The 21,712-nt window shown below is 35.9% G+C and overlaps 3 protein-coding genes across 3 annotated transcripts; 2 read left to right on the forward strand and 1 right to left on the reverse strand.

Moving 5' to 3' along the window:
* Positions 1-1,191: 1,191 nt before the first annotated feature.
* Positions 1,192-5,941, reverse strand: LOC146950218 (Calcium-binding EF-hand family protein). The gene is made up of 5 exons (XM_085746150.1): positions 5,263-5,941; positions 5,120-5,166; positions 2,651-2,826; positions 2,046-2,064; positions 1,192-1,524 (listed from the first exon to the last, which is right to left on the reverse strand). The coding sequence occupies exons 1-5, from the start codon at positions 5,762-5,764 to the stop codon at positions 1,414-1,416; spliced, it is 855 nt and encodes a 284-aa protein (XP_085602276.1). The 5' UTR covers positions 5,765-5,941; the 3' UTR covers positions 1,192-1,413.
* Positions 5,942-16,644: 10,703 nt separating this feature from the next.
* On the forward strand, positions 16,645-18,060 carry LOC146950219 (uncharacterized). Its single transcript, XM_085748614.1, has one exon. The coding sequence runs from the start codon at positions 16,645-16,647 to the stop codon at positions 18,058-18,060; it is 1,416 nt and encodes a 471-aa protein (XP_085604740.1).
* A 355-nt stretch (positions 18,061-18,415) lies between these two features.
* On the forward strand, positions 18,416-21,607 carry LOC146950220 (uncharacterized). Its single transcript, XM_085748615.1, has one exon. The coding sequence runs from the start codon at positions 18,416-18,418 to the stop codon at positions 21,605-21,607; it is 3,192 nt and encodes a 1,063-aa protein (XP_085604741.1).
* Positions 21,608-21,712: the final 105 nt, after the last annotated feature.

Genomic DNA, 21,712 nt, shown 5'->3' on the forward strand with positions numbered 1-21,712 from the left:
AAAATAGCTTTTCAAAACAACTTTAAACTGACCCTTAATTATTTATCTACCGAGGTAAACCTCTATTCAAATACGTTTTGCATTCAGTTTGTAGATAGACAATTCCATCTGTGATTGCTAATTTGCTACGTGCTGATCAGTGCTATAAATTGTTTGTATTATAAAATTAATTAGTCAATATATACCATTTCTTATGAAATAAATTCAGGAAAATGGTGGTAACCGTAACCAACTTGCCAATTTACAAAATCAAGGAGTAGAAGATAATCAAATACTAATATTATAATAAAAAAATTATTTTACAATGACGCTATTAATTAATAGTAACAAAAATAAATTTAAGATGTTTGAAATTTTTAAGGAGGTTGTTCAAACTGTATCACTTGTTTCTTTTATAGACCGAATATCACATCAGTAACTACAAAAAACTAGTCATCCCTGTGAACTTAGCTCAGTTGATAGGGATATTGCGTATTATATTGACGCAGTATGGAAGCAAGGGCTAGCAAGCGCTAAACCTAAATTGAAAAGAACAAGTTTCCAAGCGACAAACTTGTGAAAATAAGGTTCCGGAATCCACCAGATATTGAGAAAGACTCTCTAAAGTATTATTGATTGAATAAAAGTTATAAGGTGCCTCTTAGGCTACATAAGTTTTGCTTATATAGTGAAAGAAATAACAAACCCGTGGACTGAAATAAAATAAAACGAAATAATAATAGAAAGTTCTAGAAAATTACTAAAATTTGGCTAAATAATAAATACTACTAAATTACTAATAAAACCCTCATACATCATATATGCAGGGGCCGAGGTTCGAACCCCAGACACTCCACTTCTCCACAATTTAATTGTGTGAGCTCTAGCCACTAGGCTACTTGACAAAAAAAAAAAAAAACTACAAAAAACTAGTCTATCAAACCAGGTAAAACTTCATGAAGATGGAGCTCCCTATAAAATTTTGCAAAGCCATTACATAATAATTCAAGCACCATCACACAAAACACTCCACTACCATCATTCAAATTATAGACAAAGATCATGAGATGGATGCAGTTTATTACAGAACTGTAAAATAGAGCTATATAGACAACCATAATCCAGTGCTGAAACATAACTCTCTGTACTAGCAAAGTTACATATCTCTTCTCATGCACAACTTCTAGATAATGTTTAGGATAAAAGAAAAAGTGTGAAAGACACATTTCAGCTCTATTAACTACTATCCAATTTATTACATTGCTTATTTACCTGTTTTTAATCACTTTTTCTTGCCTTATTATTGCTCAATCAAAGTGAAATAGAACAGATAATTACAGCTTAAAAATTTATGGACAACCAACCAAACACATAAAACAATCAATTGAATGTAGCACACAAAAACTAAGAAAATTTGTCGATGAGTACAACTTCTTAATCATAAGATACAAGAAACGGAATGACCATAGACATAAAGTCGTCATAAGCAATTGTAGCTGAACCCGAGTAACGCTTGTCCTTATCCTTAAACTTGTCGGTCAAACCCTGAAAGTGCAACAAGTAATTAGCATGGTAACAAACAAGTAAATCAGAGGGGCAACACTTAGTTGAAAAAGCTAATTTCTAAAAAGTGAAGGGAATAAATCTTTTTCCAAAATGCTTATGTCCTATTCTCTTTTGCAAAATTTATCACATGCACCCTAATGTTTATTTCCTATCACATAATCAAGACAATGCACGTGAATGTAACAGGATAAAATCATCGTCCGAAACCAGATATTCAAACTGAAACCATGAAGCAGGTAAATCAGCATATATCAATGGAAGGGGGAAATAAGGAACACAAATTAAGAAATATAGATATGAGATGCATGTCCTTAGCTTCCAAAGCTAGATATAATCAAAGACGGTGCACATGAATGTAATGGCATAAAAATCTTCGTCCGAAACCAAATATGTGAACTAAAACAGTGGAGCAAGTATGGAAGGGGACAATAATAAACACAATTGAAGAAATATAGATATGAGAAGCACGTCCTCAGCTTCAAAAGCTCAATGAGTTTTACCTTGATAATCATCCCACACCTGCACACATCCAAAAACAGAACATGAGATATATAAGGACATTTCCAAATAAAATAAACCTCAAATTGGTCGTGAAAGATTTCATAATATTAATTTGGTGCTTGAAATATTAGCGATATAAAAATGGTCCTCAGATGATGATTGTTATCGTCGCATGATATTTTAATGTAAATAGCAAGTCTTTCGACTATTTTAATGTAAGAAAATTATCTATTTGGATTGGTAAAAGGAAACGATATGGAGTAGAATGAAATGATACTAAAATATGTTGTTTGGATTATTTAAAGCAAGATATAATGAAATGAAATCTGATAGATTTCGTTCCATCCTTGTTTGGGAAGTATGATAAGGAAACAGTTTTCTATTTCATCATAAAAATTCTAAATAAGAACATGATAATTTCATACCAATCTGTTACATTTCACTCCATTAGCTATTCATGCATAATCTTAAGAACAATGTGGTACAAAAAATCTTTTCAGGACCAAATTAAAATCTTTCAAGACCAAAATTGAAGTTTACTCTTTTCAAATAAATTAGTGTAAAAAAAAATAAGCACTTGAGAGATCCAGATAAAATGTCTTACTCGACAAAACTGTCGAAACCGAGTTCAACCCTCCTATTATTTCCATCACTATACTTTGAAAGCAGAAGTTGTAGAACTGAGGCTGGTACTGCATATCCAATACCATACAGAGCATCTCTTAGCTCTAATGGATCAATTTTTCCACTCCTATCTTTGTCGTATCTCTCAAATATGCCCTACAAGCAAAGTAAAAATTCAGAGGGAATCACATGGGATGAAATTCTATATTAAAGCACAAAATTTAAACATCCTGTCAAATTCAAATACAAATAGAGGTGTAGCAAGAATCGTGTCACTTATCACTAATTGCAGTAGAGAGGAGTCAATGGCTTATCACACAACATGGATGAAGTAGTCAAAGTAGGGTTTAAATCTGATCCACTTTTACACTGTCACTGAACTATATGATGCAATTATTTAGAAAGTTACAATCTTGGTAGATGGTGTGACATTTTTTTAGTGATAGTGAAATATTTCACGTTGGAACAATTTTAAAAACTATATTCCGGTTCAGGATGTACATGAAGAAGAGGGGTAGTGTTTTACAATGTTTGAAATAAGAACCACTACTAATATATATAGCATTAAACCTCCAAAGTCCATATTACTGGACAACTATGATGTAAGATATGTGATACATTAATCAATTCCTTAAGAAAAATTTGCCACAATTCAGAAAAGAAAGCACATAACATCAAAACATGCTTAGATTTTTAGATGGAAGCTAGCCAGGTAACAAAATTTGATACAACTCAGACAGGAAAGTATATAACAAAAAAAAAAAAAGCTTTGGTGTTTTAGATGGAAGCTGACAACCGTACAAGTATATGAACCGGAAGAAATATGGTGCACCAGAATTATTTTTTTTCAGTTGTGTTATTTGAACATCAAAACACGGACATCCTATGGGACACTGTGTGTGTTTATCACTATCTCTCTTGCCTTTTATCTTCTACAGCCCAAACACATTAAAAAAATAGACAAAAAAAGGCTTATTCAATCACCCGGTCCCTTAACTTTAACTTAATTGATTGTCTCAATTTGGTCCCCCTAACTATAATTTGTACCAATGTGGTCCTCTATGTTTTGCTCCGTTACTAGTTTTAGTCCTTTCTGTTAGTTTCTCTCAAAAAAAGTTAACAGAAAAGACTAAAACTAGTAACGGAGCAAAACATAGGGGACCAAATTGGTACAAATTATAGTCAGGGGACTAAATTGAGACAATCAATTAAGTTAAAGGACCGGGTGATTGAATAAGCCCAAAAAAAATCAAACAACACATATTCAACATCAAAATTGTAATGTCAAAAATCATTCCTCTTTTTCTGTTAGAATCCAGCGTAACAAATCAACAATCTTCCCATGTTGCATTGACCATATAAGGCTTTACATCACTACATCGAAATTCAAAATGGACTAGCTCTAACTCAATTCAGAAAACCATCTAAGGCTTTGTTTGCGAGTTTGGAGGGGAGGGGTTTGGAAAAAAGGAAGGAACAAGTGGAAGAAATAGATGACATTGAGAGGGTAAGGCTTTGGGGGGTTTATTTTTCTTCATAATACAAAACCCTCCTCATTTGGGGGAACTAAAAAATTGTACTAGAGGAGGATTTTGGGGGGGTTTTGGAGGGTTTACATGAATTCTTTAAATTTAATCTATGTAGTTATCATATTCTTAAAATTAAAAATATATTAATCATAAGCATTAATTTATCATTCTCTACAAAATTACTCTTTCAAAAAATGTGAATTTTACCATTTTCCCCTATATTTCCAACCCTCCCCTTCCCCTTTCCTCCAAACTCTCAAACAAAACCTAAAGGGAGAAAGATTGCCCAATTCATTCATCATAAGCCATTTAACATGAAAATAGGCCAACAATTAACCGAATTTCCTTTCTAGGTCTTGGTAAGGAACCCAAAATCTAGGAACTTAACGTTGAAGGAAACAATATGTTGACTTTTTAAAAGTTGAATGCAAGATTTTAAGACGGATATTTCTAAATTAAGTTTCTTAAGATATGCCCCTAAGTCAAGACACTTGTTAGCATTCTCCTTTCTTTTTATAGCATCTAACCTTATTTTCTACCCACATGGCTTCTGCTCTAGGGAAGCAAGCAACTAAATTAATTCACACAAAAATACCTAAACTGCTGAAACAACAGACAGACACTATTTGTCTGCAGAGAATAGAGAATATACAAAGTACATGTATGGATTAAATCATTTGATCTTATGCAAAAACCTTATAATACACCCATAAGTTGTATTAAGCTAATTTCCACAAACACTCGAGAATAGCTTATCAAAACAACTTATATCTCGTATAAAAACAATTTGGCTTTATTTCATCTTTTGTTATAGAAATACTAGCTTATATATAAGCACTTATATGACAAGCTTCTATGCTATAAACACTTAATTAAGTTGTTTTACTCCAAGTTGATCAAAGAATGAAAAAGAGACTTACTCGCCAGTGACCAAGGCAATTCCAAAGCTCTGTAAATTCCTTTGGCCCTATAAACAACACAAACAACAAAAAATTAACATCAATTAAATCCTCCCAAAAAAAAAAAAACAAAATCAGAAAAAATAAAAATAATAAAAGTTTACCAATTCTAAGGGATTCATGAGGATGTTTGAAGAGAAACATAAGAAGACGAATAGTCCTTAAATTAAAGCTATGAAAAGAAGAAGAAAGAGCTTGTTGCAATTCTCGATCGTCAATGAAACCACTTCGATCTCTATCTACCATTTGAAAGCTTCTTATAACATCTTGGTTTGTTCCTGGTGGAAAATTTGAATACCCAGAGGAAGAAGAGGAAGGAGGGTACCCAGATAAAGAAGGAGGAGGATACCCAGATGAAGAAGAAGGAGGATACCCAGATGAAGATGAAGTGTACCCAGATGAAGAAACTTGTGCGGAAGGGTAATTATGAGGGTGGTTGTTGTAGTTTGAAGAAGGAGGTGGAGGTTGGGTGTAGTTGTTGTAACAGGGAGGTGGGGGTTGGGTGTAGTTGGCATTTTGGGAGGTGTAGTTAGAATTAGAAGGTGGTGGTAATTCAGGTGCAGATGGAGCGTATGATTGAGAATTGTATCTGCCGTAGGAAGACATTGATGGGAGATAACTGTGTAGGTTCGATTTGATTTGACTGGAGTTGTTGTTGAAATTGAAAGAGAAAAGCCCACAAAAACAGAGAGAGATATAAACAAGAGAAGAAGAAAGAAGAAGAGAAAAGAAACACGAGATGGAAGTTTCTGGTTCAGGTGCTCTGTTACGTGTGACTCAGTTACCAACTAAGCGCGTAATACTTACTTAAATCGGATAGTATTGTAAAGGATCACAAAATTCCAAGTTGCTAAAAAATGATTCAAGAAAAAAGGTAAAAGGTATTTTGTTTTTTTGAGGTCTTTTCTTTTTGTAAGTTATCATACGAGTTTACCGACCGAAATTAGGTCACAATTAATTTACAAGGAAAATTGATGTTGACACGTATGTAAAAGCTGATAAACACGGGTAATTTACCCAAATACTTTTCGGCGGTTAACTGTCGAGTTTCTTCAAAATCGGTTGCAGTTAACTACTGAGAAAAATCTCGGCAATTAACTGCCGATGATCTTCTGCTACAAATATGACAGAAGTTCTCTCATCCATTATTTATCTCATCTTACAATTTTTTTTTCCAAATCTCTCTAAAAAATCCAACCAAATTAATTCAACAAAATCACAAGTAAGTAATTATAATGCTATTAACTTACATTTTAGTTGTTATAAATGTTTTTATTATTTAGGTTTTGATAGATTTATTTTACTTTAGTTTTTGAGTAGATTTACATGTTATAATTCATTTTTAGAGTAGATGTTAGTTGATTAATGTTGTTAAAATGTTTGCATGATGTTTATGTTATAATTTAGAATTTTAGGGTTATTTTTTATTTTGGTGTTTTATATTTATTTTTTTATTTTAGTTTTTAAGTATATTTACATGTAAGAGTATGTGATTTATTTTAAGATTAAATATAAGTTGAATAATTTTGTTATATTTTACATTATTTTTATGTTTTTTTTAGGGTAAAACATTTTAGTGTTATTTTTATGATTTTTAGAGTTTATGTAAAATTTACACTTCAAGTGTTTGATGAAATGTTTGAATAAGTTTTTCATTGATTGTTTTCAATTTGTTATTGTGTAGATTTGAAACAATGGCCGGATGGATCGACGTTCATGCACAATTCAACGGCGGAGAACCTCATAGGTTGAAGGTTCGGTGCCTTGGTGTAACGTTAAGAGGTCTCAAGGATGAACTGGATGAATTCAACCAAGGAGTCAACCCCGGAGACACAAGGAGGGTGCAAAACGTTCGGTATAAACGTCCAACGCTCGACAGGAGGAGAGTATCATTCACTTGGGTGGAGTTAAAGAACGACGAAAACGTGACGAGCATGTTTTGGGAGCACAACATGTTCCAGTGGATCGATATGCGAGTAAAGTTGCTGAGATCAACTGAAGATATCATCAAGAGTCTGATTCCGCCAGAAGATTGTGATTAGGTAGGGAATGCACCTTCCAACTACAACAATTGTCTTCCTTTATATGGGGTAATTCAAACTTGCCAAACGACGGGACTCCAACATTCGACCAGCATTCTCATTGTTTCTTTCAAAAGATTAAATTTTTGTTAGGCAGGTTTAGATAAAGGTATTGAAGTGTCAAGGAATGGACCTTATTCTTTTGACACTTCAATACCATTATTTAAACCAAGCCTAACAATAATTTAATCTTTTGAATGGAACCATGGGTATGCCGGACGAACGTTGGAGTCCTGCTGTTTGGCAAGTTTGAATTTACCCCATTTAAAGGTAAGACAATTGTTGTAGTTGGAATGCACATTCCAATTACAACAATTGTCTTCCTCTGAATGGGGTAATTCAAACTCGTTAAACGGCAGGACTCCAACATCCGACCGGCATTCCCATCGTTCCTTTCAAAAGATTAAATTCTTGTTAGGCTGGTTTAAATGAAGGTATTGAAATGTCAAGGACTGGACCTCATTCTTTTGACACTTCAATACCGTCATTTAAACCAAACCTAACAAGAATTTAATCTTTTGAATGGAACGATGGGACTGCCGGTCGGATGTTGGAGTCCTGCTGCTTAGCGAGTTTGAATTTACCCCATTCAAGGGTAAGATAATTGTTGTAGTTTGAAGGTGCAACCCGAATGTAATATAATTAATGTAATGTAATGTACATTTTTATTCGAATTTATTCAATACGCAATTTGAATTCGAATTCACGTTGTTGCAATTTTAATTAATCGAATTCACGCTGTCACAATTTTAATTAATCGAATTCACGCTGTCGCAATTTTAATTAATCGAATTCACGCTGTTGTAATTTTAATTATTCGAATTCACACTGTCGCAATTTTAATTAATCGAATTCACGCTGTCGCAATTTTAATTATTCGAATTCACGTTAGATTTAATTAGTTTTTATTCGAATACGTAATTATTCCAAATTCAAAACGGGACTTTAATTGAAATTATTCAAAAAGTGATTTTTATTCAAAAGCACCATAATGTTAAGGAAAATGTAGCAAAATGTGCACGACATATTAAAAAAACATAAAAAAGATCCAAAACAATTAGGCATTACAAGCCATTACATTCATTCATCTTCATCGTCACACAAGTCAATCGGGTTGCCCGCTACAATCCCTGCGACACCTGCTTTTGGTTGAGGACCAAAGTAGCATGTCCTCCAGCTCCTCCTCAACCTCGACTGATTGTACACCGGTACCTTCGAATCCTTCTTTTGGACGGAACCATCAGATATGATTCCGTGCCATGTCGTAGACAATTTTTCTTTCTTCTTCTCATCACCCTGAACGTTACCCTGGTTCTGATTCTGAGACATGTCTACATAAGAAAAAATTGACGATCAAAACCTAAACTAAACAACAATGAAATAAAATCATAAAATCAAAAAATCTAAACCTAAACTATCATTAAAACCTACACTTAAACCTAAACAATTCTAACAATTCTACAACAATTCCTAAACTATCATCAAAACCTACATCTAAACCTAAACAATTCTACAACAATTCCTAAACTATCATCAAAACCTACACCTAAACCTAAACAATTCTAACAATTCTACAACAATTGATCAAAACCTAAACCTAACAATTCTAACCTAAACTATCCTAAAATCATAAAACATAAACCTAACAATTCTAACAATTTTAACAATTCTACAACAAATCGTCAAAGCAATAAAACCTAAACATAAATCTAACATATCATAAAATCAATAAAACCTATATAATCGAAATTTAACAAAAAAAAAAAACAAACAATTCAACAACAAAACAACAATGCAATAAGATTCAAACAACGTACTTGTTTTTGTGATTGAAATGGGCTCGGAATGGCTTGAAATGGCTGAAAATCGCACTTTGGAGAACCAAAAAAGTAACAATGGAGTTTTGGAAACTCCTATGCCAGTTCTGTTCTTATAACAAAACTTCGGCAGTTAACTGCCGAGGTTTTCCTCGGGAGTTAACTGCAGCCGGTTCTACTAAACTTCGGCAGTTAACTGCCGAGGGGTATTTGAGTAATTTACTTGTGTTTCTCAGCCAAACCAAATGTGTCAAGAGCAATTTTCATTTACAAGCTCTTTCAAGCAGTTAACACTCTTCATATTTTTATTTTCTTCGTTTTTTATTTTACTTTATCTATCTTCTATATATAAAAGTTAACCCATGCCAACATTTTAGCCCTAATTAAACCTAAGCCCTAATGAATAAAATTCCTGTTTTACCCTAACCTAAACCTTAATTACGTTAGCACAACTATAGTAACAAAAGAAGAGAAAAAAAAAAGCCGTAAACAATAGAATAGAAACCAAAGCAAAACAACACGCGTTTCTTCTTCTTTCTCTTATCATCATCACCACCGCCAATCTTCTCCCCCATCCATCGGCGGCGACGACAAAGGTCAAGACGTAATACTGGTGGTCGGAGCAGAAGATGAGAACGCGCGTACGATTACAAATCGTGGGTTTTGAAATGAAGGTAATTACATTTTTTCAGCGTTCCTTCAATTTTCCTCCGACGATTCGTTCCGCCGTTCCAAAAAAGAAACGTTTTGCAGTGGTCTGACCCAACGTGATTTATATTAGTTCATTAAGATATGTTATTAGTGCCACATTGGTTAGTTGTGATTGTTCATGGTAGGCAAATGTATTTGTTGTTCAATTTTCTAACTGAGTGCGCATATACGTGGAAATTAGTAGAAGAAGTTGAAGTGATTGTTGTTGACGGTGATAAATACAATGGATAAAACAATGAAGAAGCAATGGAAATTACAATGGCAATCATTATATATAGTTTTAGTTTCTATTGATGATTTTAAAAACAATGGAAAAAAATAGTTTTAATTCTTTATAAATAATTAGACTGATATTTATTCAATTTTGGGTCAGACGGCTGTTTGCTTCCCAAGGGCATTAATTTACGTTGTAGACAAAAACATAGTGTGGTGAAACATTTGTTAGCCTTCCTCTCACTGATTATTGATACAGACTTATTGTATTAATAGCTCTTCGTTAGGTGGGAATTCTCTTACTTAGGTTCATTGTTTGTTTAAAAGCATATTAGTTTACCAATGTGCATACGGATGAAGGGCTGACGATACTGATAACTAACGAAGACGACGAGGATACGGAATTATATACGAATTCGTTCAGCTTATAAGACCCGTGCGGCGCACGGGTCGGCAATCTAGTTTATCTTAATCTTAATAAGTTTACACATCAATCGTTAATTTAGTTCCCTATCTTCATTGCTTTATTATAAAGCCACAGCATCCCCAATTCAGCTTTGTTACAAAAGTACTAAAAAAGATTCAGCTTTGTTATAAAAAGTTACAACCAACATTCCCAATTCATGCCATCGCAAATACCATAATGTCATTTGTCGAAGGAGCATAGTTCCTAATTGTTGGGGTCTCGCGGAAACATAGAAAGCACGGCAAAATTCGCATATAAGGTTAATGTTAACAACACATATTTTTTTATGTCAAAAAAAAACAACACATATTTTTAGTGCATATTTTTTTAAATTTATATAAATCTCGCATAACTTAGTGAGACTCACTTAAATTTTAAACAATAAAAAAGGGTAATGCTAACTTGTGCTCCTTGTATAATTTAAGGGCACAAGTTAATAAGTTAAAAAAAAGACAAATTTCATATTGAAAAGATAATTTTTCACAAGTTTTAAGATATTGAATATACAATTCCAATAAAATATTTTTTAATTTAGTTTTTTTAACCTGTGTCCTTAGTATTTTTCATAAAACAATATGTATTAATAAGTAAATTGCAACATTGAGACACCAACCAAAAAGAGGGTTTGGATCCTCTCCAATCACATAAGAGCATCTACAATGGAGACACTCAATTTTGAGGTCTTAAACAGGTCTCACGTATACACATCACTCTTTTATAATTTTTTAATAACAGTATCTAATAAGCACTCAATCACTCTAATAGTGACCCTCGAACAAAAAGTCTAAATGGGTCTCACAAATAACTCTTTATCATTTACATTTTAACAAAAATAACAATACAATGATTATTTTAATATAATGTATTGTGGGGTCCACTTAAGAATGAGGGTCTTAAGTGAGATCCTAGGTCTTACAAGACCCCCAAAAAAGTTTTCCACAATGGAGGTACCTATTAAGTATCGGGTCTTAAGATAAATACTACTGCGTATTTTCTATAAAAAATAAAATAAAAAAAATACTAGCGTGTACTATACTAATTGGTTTAAGTTGGTTGTAGACCAACTTAATTAACTTTTCATTTTAGGGTCAAAATAGATTTTTTTTGATAAAATGATTTTTCTAAAAATCCTAAACAAAATAAAATAGAAAGTGATTTTTTTTAAGGAAAAAATAGATTTTTTTTTGGATAAAATGACTCACTATGTATCATATGCCTTTTTGCTTCATTGTGTTATTGCTTCTAAAAAATCCGGATTATATTTTGTGGCTTCTTTTTTTTATCTTGGTTTGGATTGCGATAGTTATTAGTCTGTCCTCCCCGACTATTTGGAGATCTTAATCCATGTCTAGACATTTAGAGCATGATGTTTTGTCCCTCAATATATTTATTATTTTTTCTCTGAAACTTTGGTAATTGAATGAAGTGTTCTTTATTTGTTTAATTTCATGACAGGGATTAGGGAATTTCTTTAATAGGATGATTGGCTTGATCATTAGAATGGATCTCTTATTTAACCAAATTATATATCTTTTATAGATTCACATTCCAGTCAAAAAAATAAAAGCTGCAATCAGTCCCTTAAAATAGGTGCACATCAAAACTGGTAAACCCGTCTGAAGATGACAATGTTGTTCTAATGTTGGTTTCTCTGAATGTTTGTGTAGTATTAGGTGCACTAAATATGTTGTTTTGGGGTTTTGACAGATTATCCTGTTTGGTTTAATCCCCTGCGTGGTTCTCTGTAAGCAAAGGGTTATTGCCTTGCCTTCTCCTACTGTTGCAAGGTTTAGCTTTCAATAAATTTCGATGCTTCAAAAAAACAATGTTAAGGTAGCAGCTTTCTCTAAGATTTTGTTATTTTTCTTAATTTTTTGAACATTTGATTGCTAGGTGAATTGATATATTGATAGGTTGTTCAAAATCTCTAAAGGGATGCACTGTTATATCCATTGGAAGCCATTGATTTTGGTCGAAGAATGGCCAATGAGAAAGAAATAAAGACATGTGCAGCGAAAGAATATATATTCACTCAAAACTCATCCTCTATATTGAGTTGCCTATAGGAGTTTGAACTTTACTGAATCAGGTGTTTTTCTTGGTTGTTTTTTTCTGCATAACTTGGAGCTGGTCCAAGGTAATTTTCTGCATAATTTGGAGCGAGTTTTAAGGATTTTATGCATAGTTTGGAGCAGGTTTCTAGCATGTCTGCTGCTGTTGTGCAATGGCAACAGTTCTCACTTTCTCTGTTTTCTAATATGGAAGGTTTCTTAACATTTTCATGCGTTTTTTGTAGTTTATAATTTTTTGATTAAGTGGTTATTGATTTCACAATTGTTTATGGTGTTGATTTTTGTTTTGATAATCTGACTTATACCCAATTTAGAAGTTATCTTGATATAGATCCTGACTTATACCCAATTTAGAAGTTATCTTGATATAGATCCTGAAAGCACTATCCTTCAAGTATATACCATGATCTATTGTTTTATTCTAAATTTCTAACGTACATGCAAAGAAACAGTGTGTACATTTGGCAATATTTTCACATAGTCCCTAAAGTGACTATATAGTGCAAATTGAACTAAATCTCTTATATGCATGAGTGGATTACTTACATGTACATGTTTATGTATTGAAAGTATCATATATACGCCCTTGAACTACTATTCTGAAAGCACTTATTTTATTTGTAGAACAATTTACTGACACTAATTGGGTGCATGTTCTTGCCAAATACTCTTATTTGTTTATATACGGCAGATTTGAAGAAGTATATATATGTATGTCTGAATACAAGTAGATCAAAATACCTGATCTAGATGTTAAAAAATTTGCTCAAGTTATGTCATACCCCAATTTTTGACCCAAGATATTACAGACACGTGTCCTCGAACCCTGATCAGTCTTTGACTTTTCAGCGAAAAATTCGGCAGAGAGGTATTTTAAAATACCTCATATTTGGTTCCGAGTCGGGCCCTCTTCTCTCATTTTTTATTTATTATTATTATTATTATTATTATTATTATTATTATTATTATTATTATTATTATTATTAGTGTTATTTTTATTTATTATTATTATTATTATTATTATTATTATTATTATTATTATTATTATTATTATTATTATTATTATTATTATTATTATTATTCATTTATTTTTTTTAGTCCAAAATTTTGTCCAAAATATCTACCATAGCTCAACAGGCTGTCAGGTCCTTCAAACCCTAAACAAGGGCAGTTTGTGTCGCTGCTTAAGGGACCAAATGTCTCAATCAAGTCTATAAATACAAACACACCTGCAACCAACAAAGATAGAGAAAAATTTCCAGCAAAAGAAAGGAATTTTTCGACAGACAAGAGTTTTCCAACAAAGAAACAACAGCAAGAAATATCCAATTCAAAACCATCATCATCATCGAACAAACAACCATAACATCATCAACACATAACCTCACAAAGCCACAATACAGTCACGTAAACATCCCTCAACCAAGCATTCAAATCGCATATCATCACAACAACAAACCCTCATCACAAAACAACCATACACAATCGACCATAACCATAAACCCACACGACAAACACGTGAACAGCACCGATCCAAACACCCACAGCTCTAAAAACTGAATCAATTCAAAAGGTACAAAAGGGGTAATTTTTTATTCTGTGTTGTTAGATCTGGGGTGTTACAGACCCATTTTTAAAAAATAGAGTTTAGAATAAGGAAGAGAAGAAGAAATAAGCAAGAAACGAAAAAAAATAAAAAAAAAAAAAACACTTTGGGCTCCGACGCGGCGGCGCCGCCGCGATGGCTCGCCGGCCGCCTCGTCGGAGCCACCTCCGACCACCACCACCTGCCTTCACCGGCGAGAGAAGAAGATAAGAGAGAGGAGGGAGTCTCTCTCTCTAGAAACATGTTAGAGAGAGAAGGAAAAGATAAAAATGAAAAAAACCACCCTTCATGTATTTATATTACTCACTGAACCGGTCCGGTTCTCTTAAACCGGACCGGTCTGAACCAAACCCATAAAAGCCCATCTGCGCGCCCCACCAGCCTTAGCCCAATTCAGCTTTTTTTAATTCCTGCACCCCCTTTACTGCTTGCATACCCCCCCCAGCATCTAACTCTATTTATTTTGCATGCATTTTAACATTCTCTTGCATTTTCATATTTTTTTTCTTTTGCACTTTATTCCTTTACTTTATGTTTATTATATCATCACGCATATTTAAATTTTGTCATTAAATACAAATCAATCCAGAGTGCTCTGGTCCATTTTTATTTTCGCATTCATTTTTATTTTATTTTCGCATTACATTCTATTATCTACTATTATCGTATGCATATTTAAATTTTGTCATTAAATATAAATCAATCCAGAATGCTCTGGTCCTAATTTAACTATTAATATTATTTCATTCTCCAGAACAATCTGGTCCTTGTTAATTAAATTAATCCAGAGTGCTCTGGTCCTAAATCTATTTTCTTTCACGCATTTTAATTTCTCTAGCATTTTTATTTTCGTTCTCATGCATTTCTATTTTATTTCTTGTTCGTATCTCATCTCATCTTATTTATTTTTATTTTTTTTATCGCATGCATTTAAATTATTGTTACTTATTTTATTGCAAAATTTAACATGTAATTAGGGCCAATGTAAACATAAACGAAAAATAGCGTGCGTGTGTGGGTCTTTTATTTCTTTACAGCTTTACATATTAAAAAATGCAAAAAGATTAGGTTAGGGACTATGTAGTGATCCAACGTCACTACAAGTCCACCCGCTTTTATTTTTATTGCTCCGTTAAGTTTAATTTTCAATTAATGTTCAAAAACAACAAAAACATGCAAACATGTCAAAATCACAAAAATATTTTCATAAACAAACCTTGATCTTAAATCAAGTGATCGTTCATTTTATTAATTTCTTAATCAAATCATCAATCAATTCTAATTCTATTTCGAGTCTATTTTTCTTTCAATTAAAAAAAACATAAACAAATTCTCATTTGCCATTTGGCTTTTCATTTTAAAACCTTTTTTCAAAAAACTATAAAAAACACAAAACAAATCAAACGTCAATTTCAACCCCGAACTACGAGGTTTTGATCCCTCACGGGTACGTAGGCAGAGGACACTCGTCCTTTCAAATCAATAAAATATAGATAATTAGGTCTCTCTTTTCTTTTATCATTTCAAATTCCATTTTTTAAAAAGCAAGCAAGTTTATAGCACAAAAATTAAATAAAATCAAGAGGCTCTCGTAGAATACTACGAATATTTAGGGTGCCTAACACCTTCCCTAAATATAACCGACCCCCGAACCCTTAATCCCTAAAAAACGTGGTATTTGAACCTTTTTCCACTTTCTTTTGAAAAGAATTAAATGTTCAGTCGTGAAATCAAAAAGGGGTCTTTTGACCGTCCGAAAAATGACGCGACAGAAATGGCGACTTCACTGGGGATTTTAAGTAAGAGGTTTGAGCCTAACTTGGTGTTATTTAAAATTTGTGGTATAAACTTGCTAAAAAAAATGTTTTAAATATAAGATGGAAATTATGTGTATATTCGTTCTCTTTCTTCTATCTCCTTTTTAAACGTAAGTGGTGAGATAAGTCCTACACCCGGACTTGAGGGAAATTAAGATAGGACCGGGTATAATCATAGTATCCTTGCCAAGAGTACTCTTCGGTATTGGTACATGTGATAACCCACTCAATGGAGGGATCTTGGAGGTATACGTTTGTCGACGTGAGTACTCGCGTATGGCATGTTACTTTCAAGTGACCGTCGAAGTTGAGAACCATTAGTCATCTTTAACCCATCTTGGCTTTTAGGACGTAGTGCGGTGGCTAGTCGAGAGTACTCTCGTATTGGTCGTCACGCGATACTATACCCAAACGAGACTAACCGATGAATATTGTTGGAACGAGAGTACTCTCGTCACCTAACAAATGTTCGGACGTGGTTGAAAACTTTGGGGACCTTGGTAGAACCTTTGTTACATGTGCAAATAAAAACCTTAGCCCTTACCAAGTGGCGTTGTTATCCCTAAAGCTCCAACATTGTATATCTTAAACATTCTCATATTTCCTTGCATGATCATACATCCATGCATTCATTCATGAAAACTTTTACCATTCATTAAAATATTGAAGGATTTATATTAGTTTTATTGTAAACATCGTAGATATGGCTTTTAAGACAAGGAAGCTTAAGCAGTATAGCTTCAGGAATCTGGATCTTGTAAGGTTAAGGGATCTAAGGAATAAGGTGAAATGCTCAGACCGCTTCCATCAGGACCATGGGAATCTGCTTGGTATTGTCCGGTTGAAGGTCGACGAAGGACTCCTTGGGACTTTTGTTCAGTTCTATGACCCAGAGTATCATTGCTTCGGTTTCCCTGAGTTTCAATTGGTTCCCACTTTGGAAGAATATGCTTTTTGGATTGATCGACCAGTGCTTAATCAAGTACCTTTCAGCGGTCTTGAAAATCCTCCTAAGTTCTCAACCATCGCCGAAGCTCTCCATTTACCAACTACCGAAGTAAGAGACCACATTACCACTAATAGCAAACTCTTAGGTTTCCCTACCAAGTTCCTGTACGAAAAAGCCGACTATTTCTACAGAATGTCCAGTGCTGACGCCTTTGATGCCATCCTTGCCTTACTCATTTATGGCCTAGTGCTTTTTCCCAACCTTGACAACTTTGTCGACATCCATGCCATCCGAATATTCCTTTCAAAAAACCCTGCTCCCACTTTGTTAGCCGATACCTATCACTCCATCCATGAGCGTACCCTGGCGGGTCGTGGACTTATCAAGTGTTGCGCACCGTTGCTCTATAGATGGATTGCCTCTCACTTACCCAGAACTCCTCGTTTCACCACCAATCCAGATGGTCTCCGTTGGTCAGATAGACTCATGGCCCTTACTCCGAATGAGGTGGTGTGGTATGAACCAGCTTACGACAAGGGAACCATCATTGATAGTTGCGGGATATTCAACAATGTACCGCTCATCGGCATGTATGGAGGAATCAGTTATAATCCGGTTCTTGCTAGACGCCAGTTTAGGCTCCCCATGGAAGGAAAGCCTCTCAGCGTTCATCTAGATAACATATACTACCACAATGAGAGTGACACTGCGAGAATGAGGCGTCAAATTGCACGAGCTTGGCACGCCATCCGGAGGAGAGATAGAGGCCAGTTAGGAAAGCGGACGGGGGCCGTCCATGCAGACTATACGCAGTGGGTTATTGATCGATCCATTGACTTTGGAATGCCGTATAAGCTCACCAGGTTCTTGTCTACAATTACTCCAGCACCACCCATGCCAATGACCTTTGAGACTGAGAAGGAATATCAGAAAAAGATAGCTGAGTTGATGGACGAGAATACAAAAGTGACAGAAGAGTATAAAGAAGTAGTACGCGAGAACGAATGTGTAATGGGCCTACTTGAACGGAAGGATCGGGATATCAGCGAGCTGAAGAAGGAAATTGTTAGATTGAACGAAGAGAAGGAGGCCATAATTGGCCAGATTCCAGGACAGAAGAAGAAGCGAAGTGCTTTCTTTGCCAACACATGTTCGTATCCGTCTCCATAGAAGATCGAAACTTCCTCCCGAGTTGGTTGCTGCCTTATGTCTTACATTTTATTTTTATAAATCCATCCCTCGGCTTAGTTGTTAGCCAGGGAATTATCTTGTAAACACTTTATTTATTATCAATGGTTGGTTTGTTTTGTTTACAATTTTACTTTTATAAGTCCTTCGATAAGTGAAAAATCATATCCATTTTTGCATAAACATATCATGCATCATCCTGCATTTCATAATCTCCGAACTCAAGTCTCACTAAATTTTCTTCTTCATCAGAATTTAAGTCGTCTCAACTGTGGCCCGACGCACTCGCTACCGGTCAACTATTGTATACGGCACTCGGGCAAACTTTAAGAGAAAAATGGAACGCATCGAGCAAGATAATGCGACACTTCGTGATGAGGTGGCAGCCCTAAACACCAAATTGGATGAGTTGGCAGACATGAAAACGAAGATGGAAGAATTAACTGTTCTGGTAAAGGTGTTGGCAGTTGCGCATACTCCGCCACCCCCTCCTCCTATCAGAGTTCGAACCGAAGCTACTACATCTGCTACTCCTGAATGGACTTTCTGTGCTGACACTCCAACATATTCTGCTCCACAACATTCCACACCATGGTTTCAGCCCATGACTGCGGGCGAGATACTCCGCCCCATTGCCTGTGAAACACAAACACCTCCCTTACAACATACAATTCAGGTTCCTCAGCAAGTCCCGATGTTTCCTCCAGCTGTGGCGACCTACGCAGCACCTGCTGTTCATGCTACACCACAAGAAGAAGAGCTCATCTTCCATTCTGGGAGTGTGGGGGCGCCTGACAGAGTCGACGATCTACAAGAAAAGTATGAAGAAATGCATCGGGAAATGAGAGCTCTAAAGGGAAAAGAAGCTTACGGGAAATCTGCTTATGACCTCTGTTTGGTACCGGATGTCCGGATACCCCACAAATTCAAGGTACCTGACTTTGAAAAGTATAAAGGAGACTCCTGCCCTAATGATCACCTGACGATGTACGTAAGGAAGATGTCTGAGTTTGCTAAAGACGATAAGGTCCTCATTTACGTTTTCCAAGAAAGTTTGGCTTACCCGGCTTCGAAATGGTACACGAATCTGGATAAGGCAAGCATCCAAAAATTCCAGGATTTGTGTGATGCCTTTGTGCAACAATATGACTATAATGTAGACATGGCGCCCGATCGAGGCGACCTCCAGGCTGAAACTCAAGGGGATAGAGAGACATTTAAGGGGTATGCTCATCGATGGAGGAACATTGCAGCCCAAGTTAGCCCACAGGTGGAAGAAAGTGAGATGACCAAGTTGTTCTTGAGAACCCTAAATCCTTTCTACTACGAAAAGTTGGTAGGGTGTGCATCCAGGAGCTTTGCGGATGTGGTCCGCGTAGGTATAACTGTTGAAGAAGGTGTCCGAGAAGGACGAATAGTGAAAGACGGTGCGTCTACTAGCGGTACAAAGAAATATGGAAGCAACTTTCCAAGGAAGAAAGAACAGGAAGTCGGTATGTTGGCTAACGAAAGAGCCCGACCATTTTCCACAAATACAAATCAACAACCAAATCACCAACCACAAAGGCCTCAAGGACCTCAACCATATTATCCTCCATTATACCAGCCCAATTACCCTCCACCACATAATCCTCAACAACACTACCAACACCCATATCACCCTCAACCACATAATCCTCAACAACAACATCATTTCCAAGCTCCACAACAAGCTCGCCCTCCTAGAAACAATTTTCCTCCCATACCTATGTTGTACAAAGTCTTGCTGCCCTCTTTGCTTGCGAGAAACCTTGTACAAACTAAGCCTCGCCCCCAGATACCAAATCCCTTACCTCGTTGGTACCGCCCTGAGCTCACGTGTGATTTCCATCAAGGAGCACAAGGCCACGATGTGGAGCAATGTTACGCTCTCAAGGATGCGGTTCAGAAACTAATCCACAGCAAGGATTTATCTTTCACAAACCCTGACCCTATTGCCCAAAACAATCCTTTACCACCGCATGGGCCTGCTATTAACATGATCCAAATATATCAAAAAGACAGCCCAGTCCTCAATTCTCGTGATATCAAGACTCCATTGGTCCCGATACACATAAAGATGTGTGAGATGATTCTTTTCAACCATGATCATGAAGCATGTGACATATGTTCTGTAAATCCTCGTGGCTGCATACAAGTCCAGAATGACGTGCAGGGTTTGCTAGACAGAAAAGAGCTAATTGTCACCAGGAAAAACAAGGATAAAGATGTTTGTGTCATCACGCCCGTATTCAGAACCCGGGAACCACTAGTGATAATGCTCAGCCAGGCAAAGCCAACCAGCACTCCTCTAGTAATTTGCTCTCCAGAACAGATACCGTACACTTCTCAAAAGACCATCCCATACAACTATGAGTATGCAATCATAGAAGATGGAAAGAAGATACCACTGGATCTGCCAATCCATGTGGATAATATCGCCGAAAGTAGTCAAATTCTTAGAAGTGGACGTATTATCCCTTCTGTGGTTCAGAAGGAAGCTGGTGCTCCGGTAGAAGAACCAATGAAGGAGCAGAATGTGGGTAAAGGCAAAACCATGGGACAGTCTAGTGGAACCACCTATGAGGATAACGATGAAATCCTGAAAATGATCAAGAGAAGCGAGTACAAGATTGTGGATCAACTGTTGCAAACTCCGGCAAAAATCTCCATCATGTCTCTATTATCAAGCTCTGACGCCCACAGAGAGACTCTAATGAAAGTCTTGGACCAGGCTTATGTGGACGATGACGTAACGTTAAGTCAGTTTGGAAGTATTGTAGGAAATGTGACTGCCTGCAACAACTTAAGTTTCAGCGATGAAGACCTCCCACCGGAGGGAAGAAACCACAACTTGGCGTTACTTATCTCTGTCCTGTGCAAATCAGACTCTCTGTCAAATGTTCTAATAGACACTGGGTCTGCTCTCAACGTAATGCCAAAATCTACCCTGGATCAGCTGTCATGTTCAAAGGCTCTCTTGAAACCCAGCACAGTGACGGTGAGGGCATTTGATGGGACTAGAAGGTCTGTATATGGGGAAATAGAATTGCCTATCTCGGTGGGCCCACATGAATTCAAGATTAAATTCCAAATTATGGAAATACAGGCCTCTTTCAGTTGCCTACTCGGCAGGCCTTGGATCCATAACGCTGGAGCAGTAACGTCCACACTTCATCAGAAGCTGAAGTTTGTCAGTCAAGGGAAACTCATAACTGTGAACGGTGAGGTAGCATTGTTGGTTAGCCATTTGTCATCCTTCTCCTTTATTGGTGGTAACAGTACAGATGGATCCTCATTTCAAGGACTCTCTTCCGAAGAGAATGTGGAGAAGGTTGAGACTTGTATGGCTTCTCTGAAGGATGCCAAGAGAGTAATACAAGAAGGTAAGACTGAAGGCTGGGGTCAGTTAGTGGAGCTGACTGAGAACAAACGCAAAGAAGGAATAGGTTTTCCCAACAGTAAGCCTGGGGTATTCAACCCTACTGGAGGTACTTTTCATAGTGCATGATTCATTCATGCTCCATCAGAGATTAATGCACTGCTCGAGGATCAGCCCGAAGAAGCAACACCTGTCTTTGTGACGCCCGTAGGAACTTGTTGCAACTGGATCGCA

This window comes from Medicago sativa, chromosome 2 (genome assembly GCF_051527215.1).
Source record: "Medicago sativa cultivar Bolivia chromosome 2, Bolivia_mono, whole genome shotgun sequence".
Classification (NCBI taxonomy): Eukaryota; Viridiplantae; Streptophyta; class Magnoliopsida; order Fabales; family Fabaceae; genus Medicago; species Medicago sativa.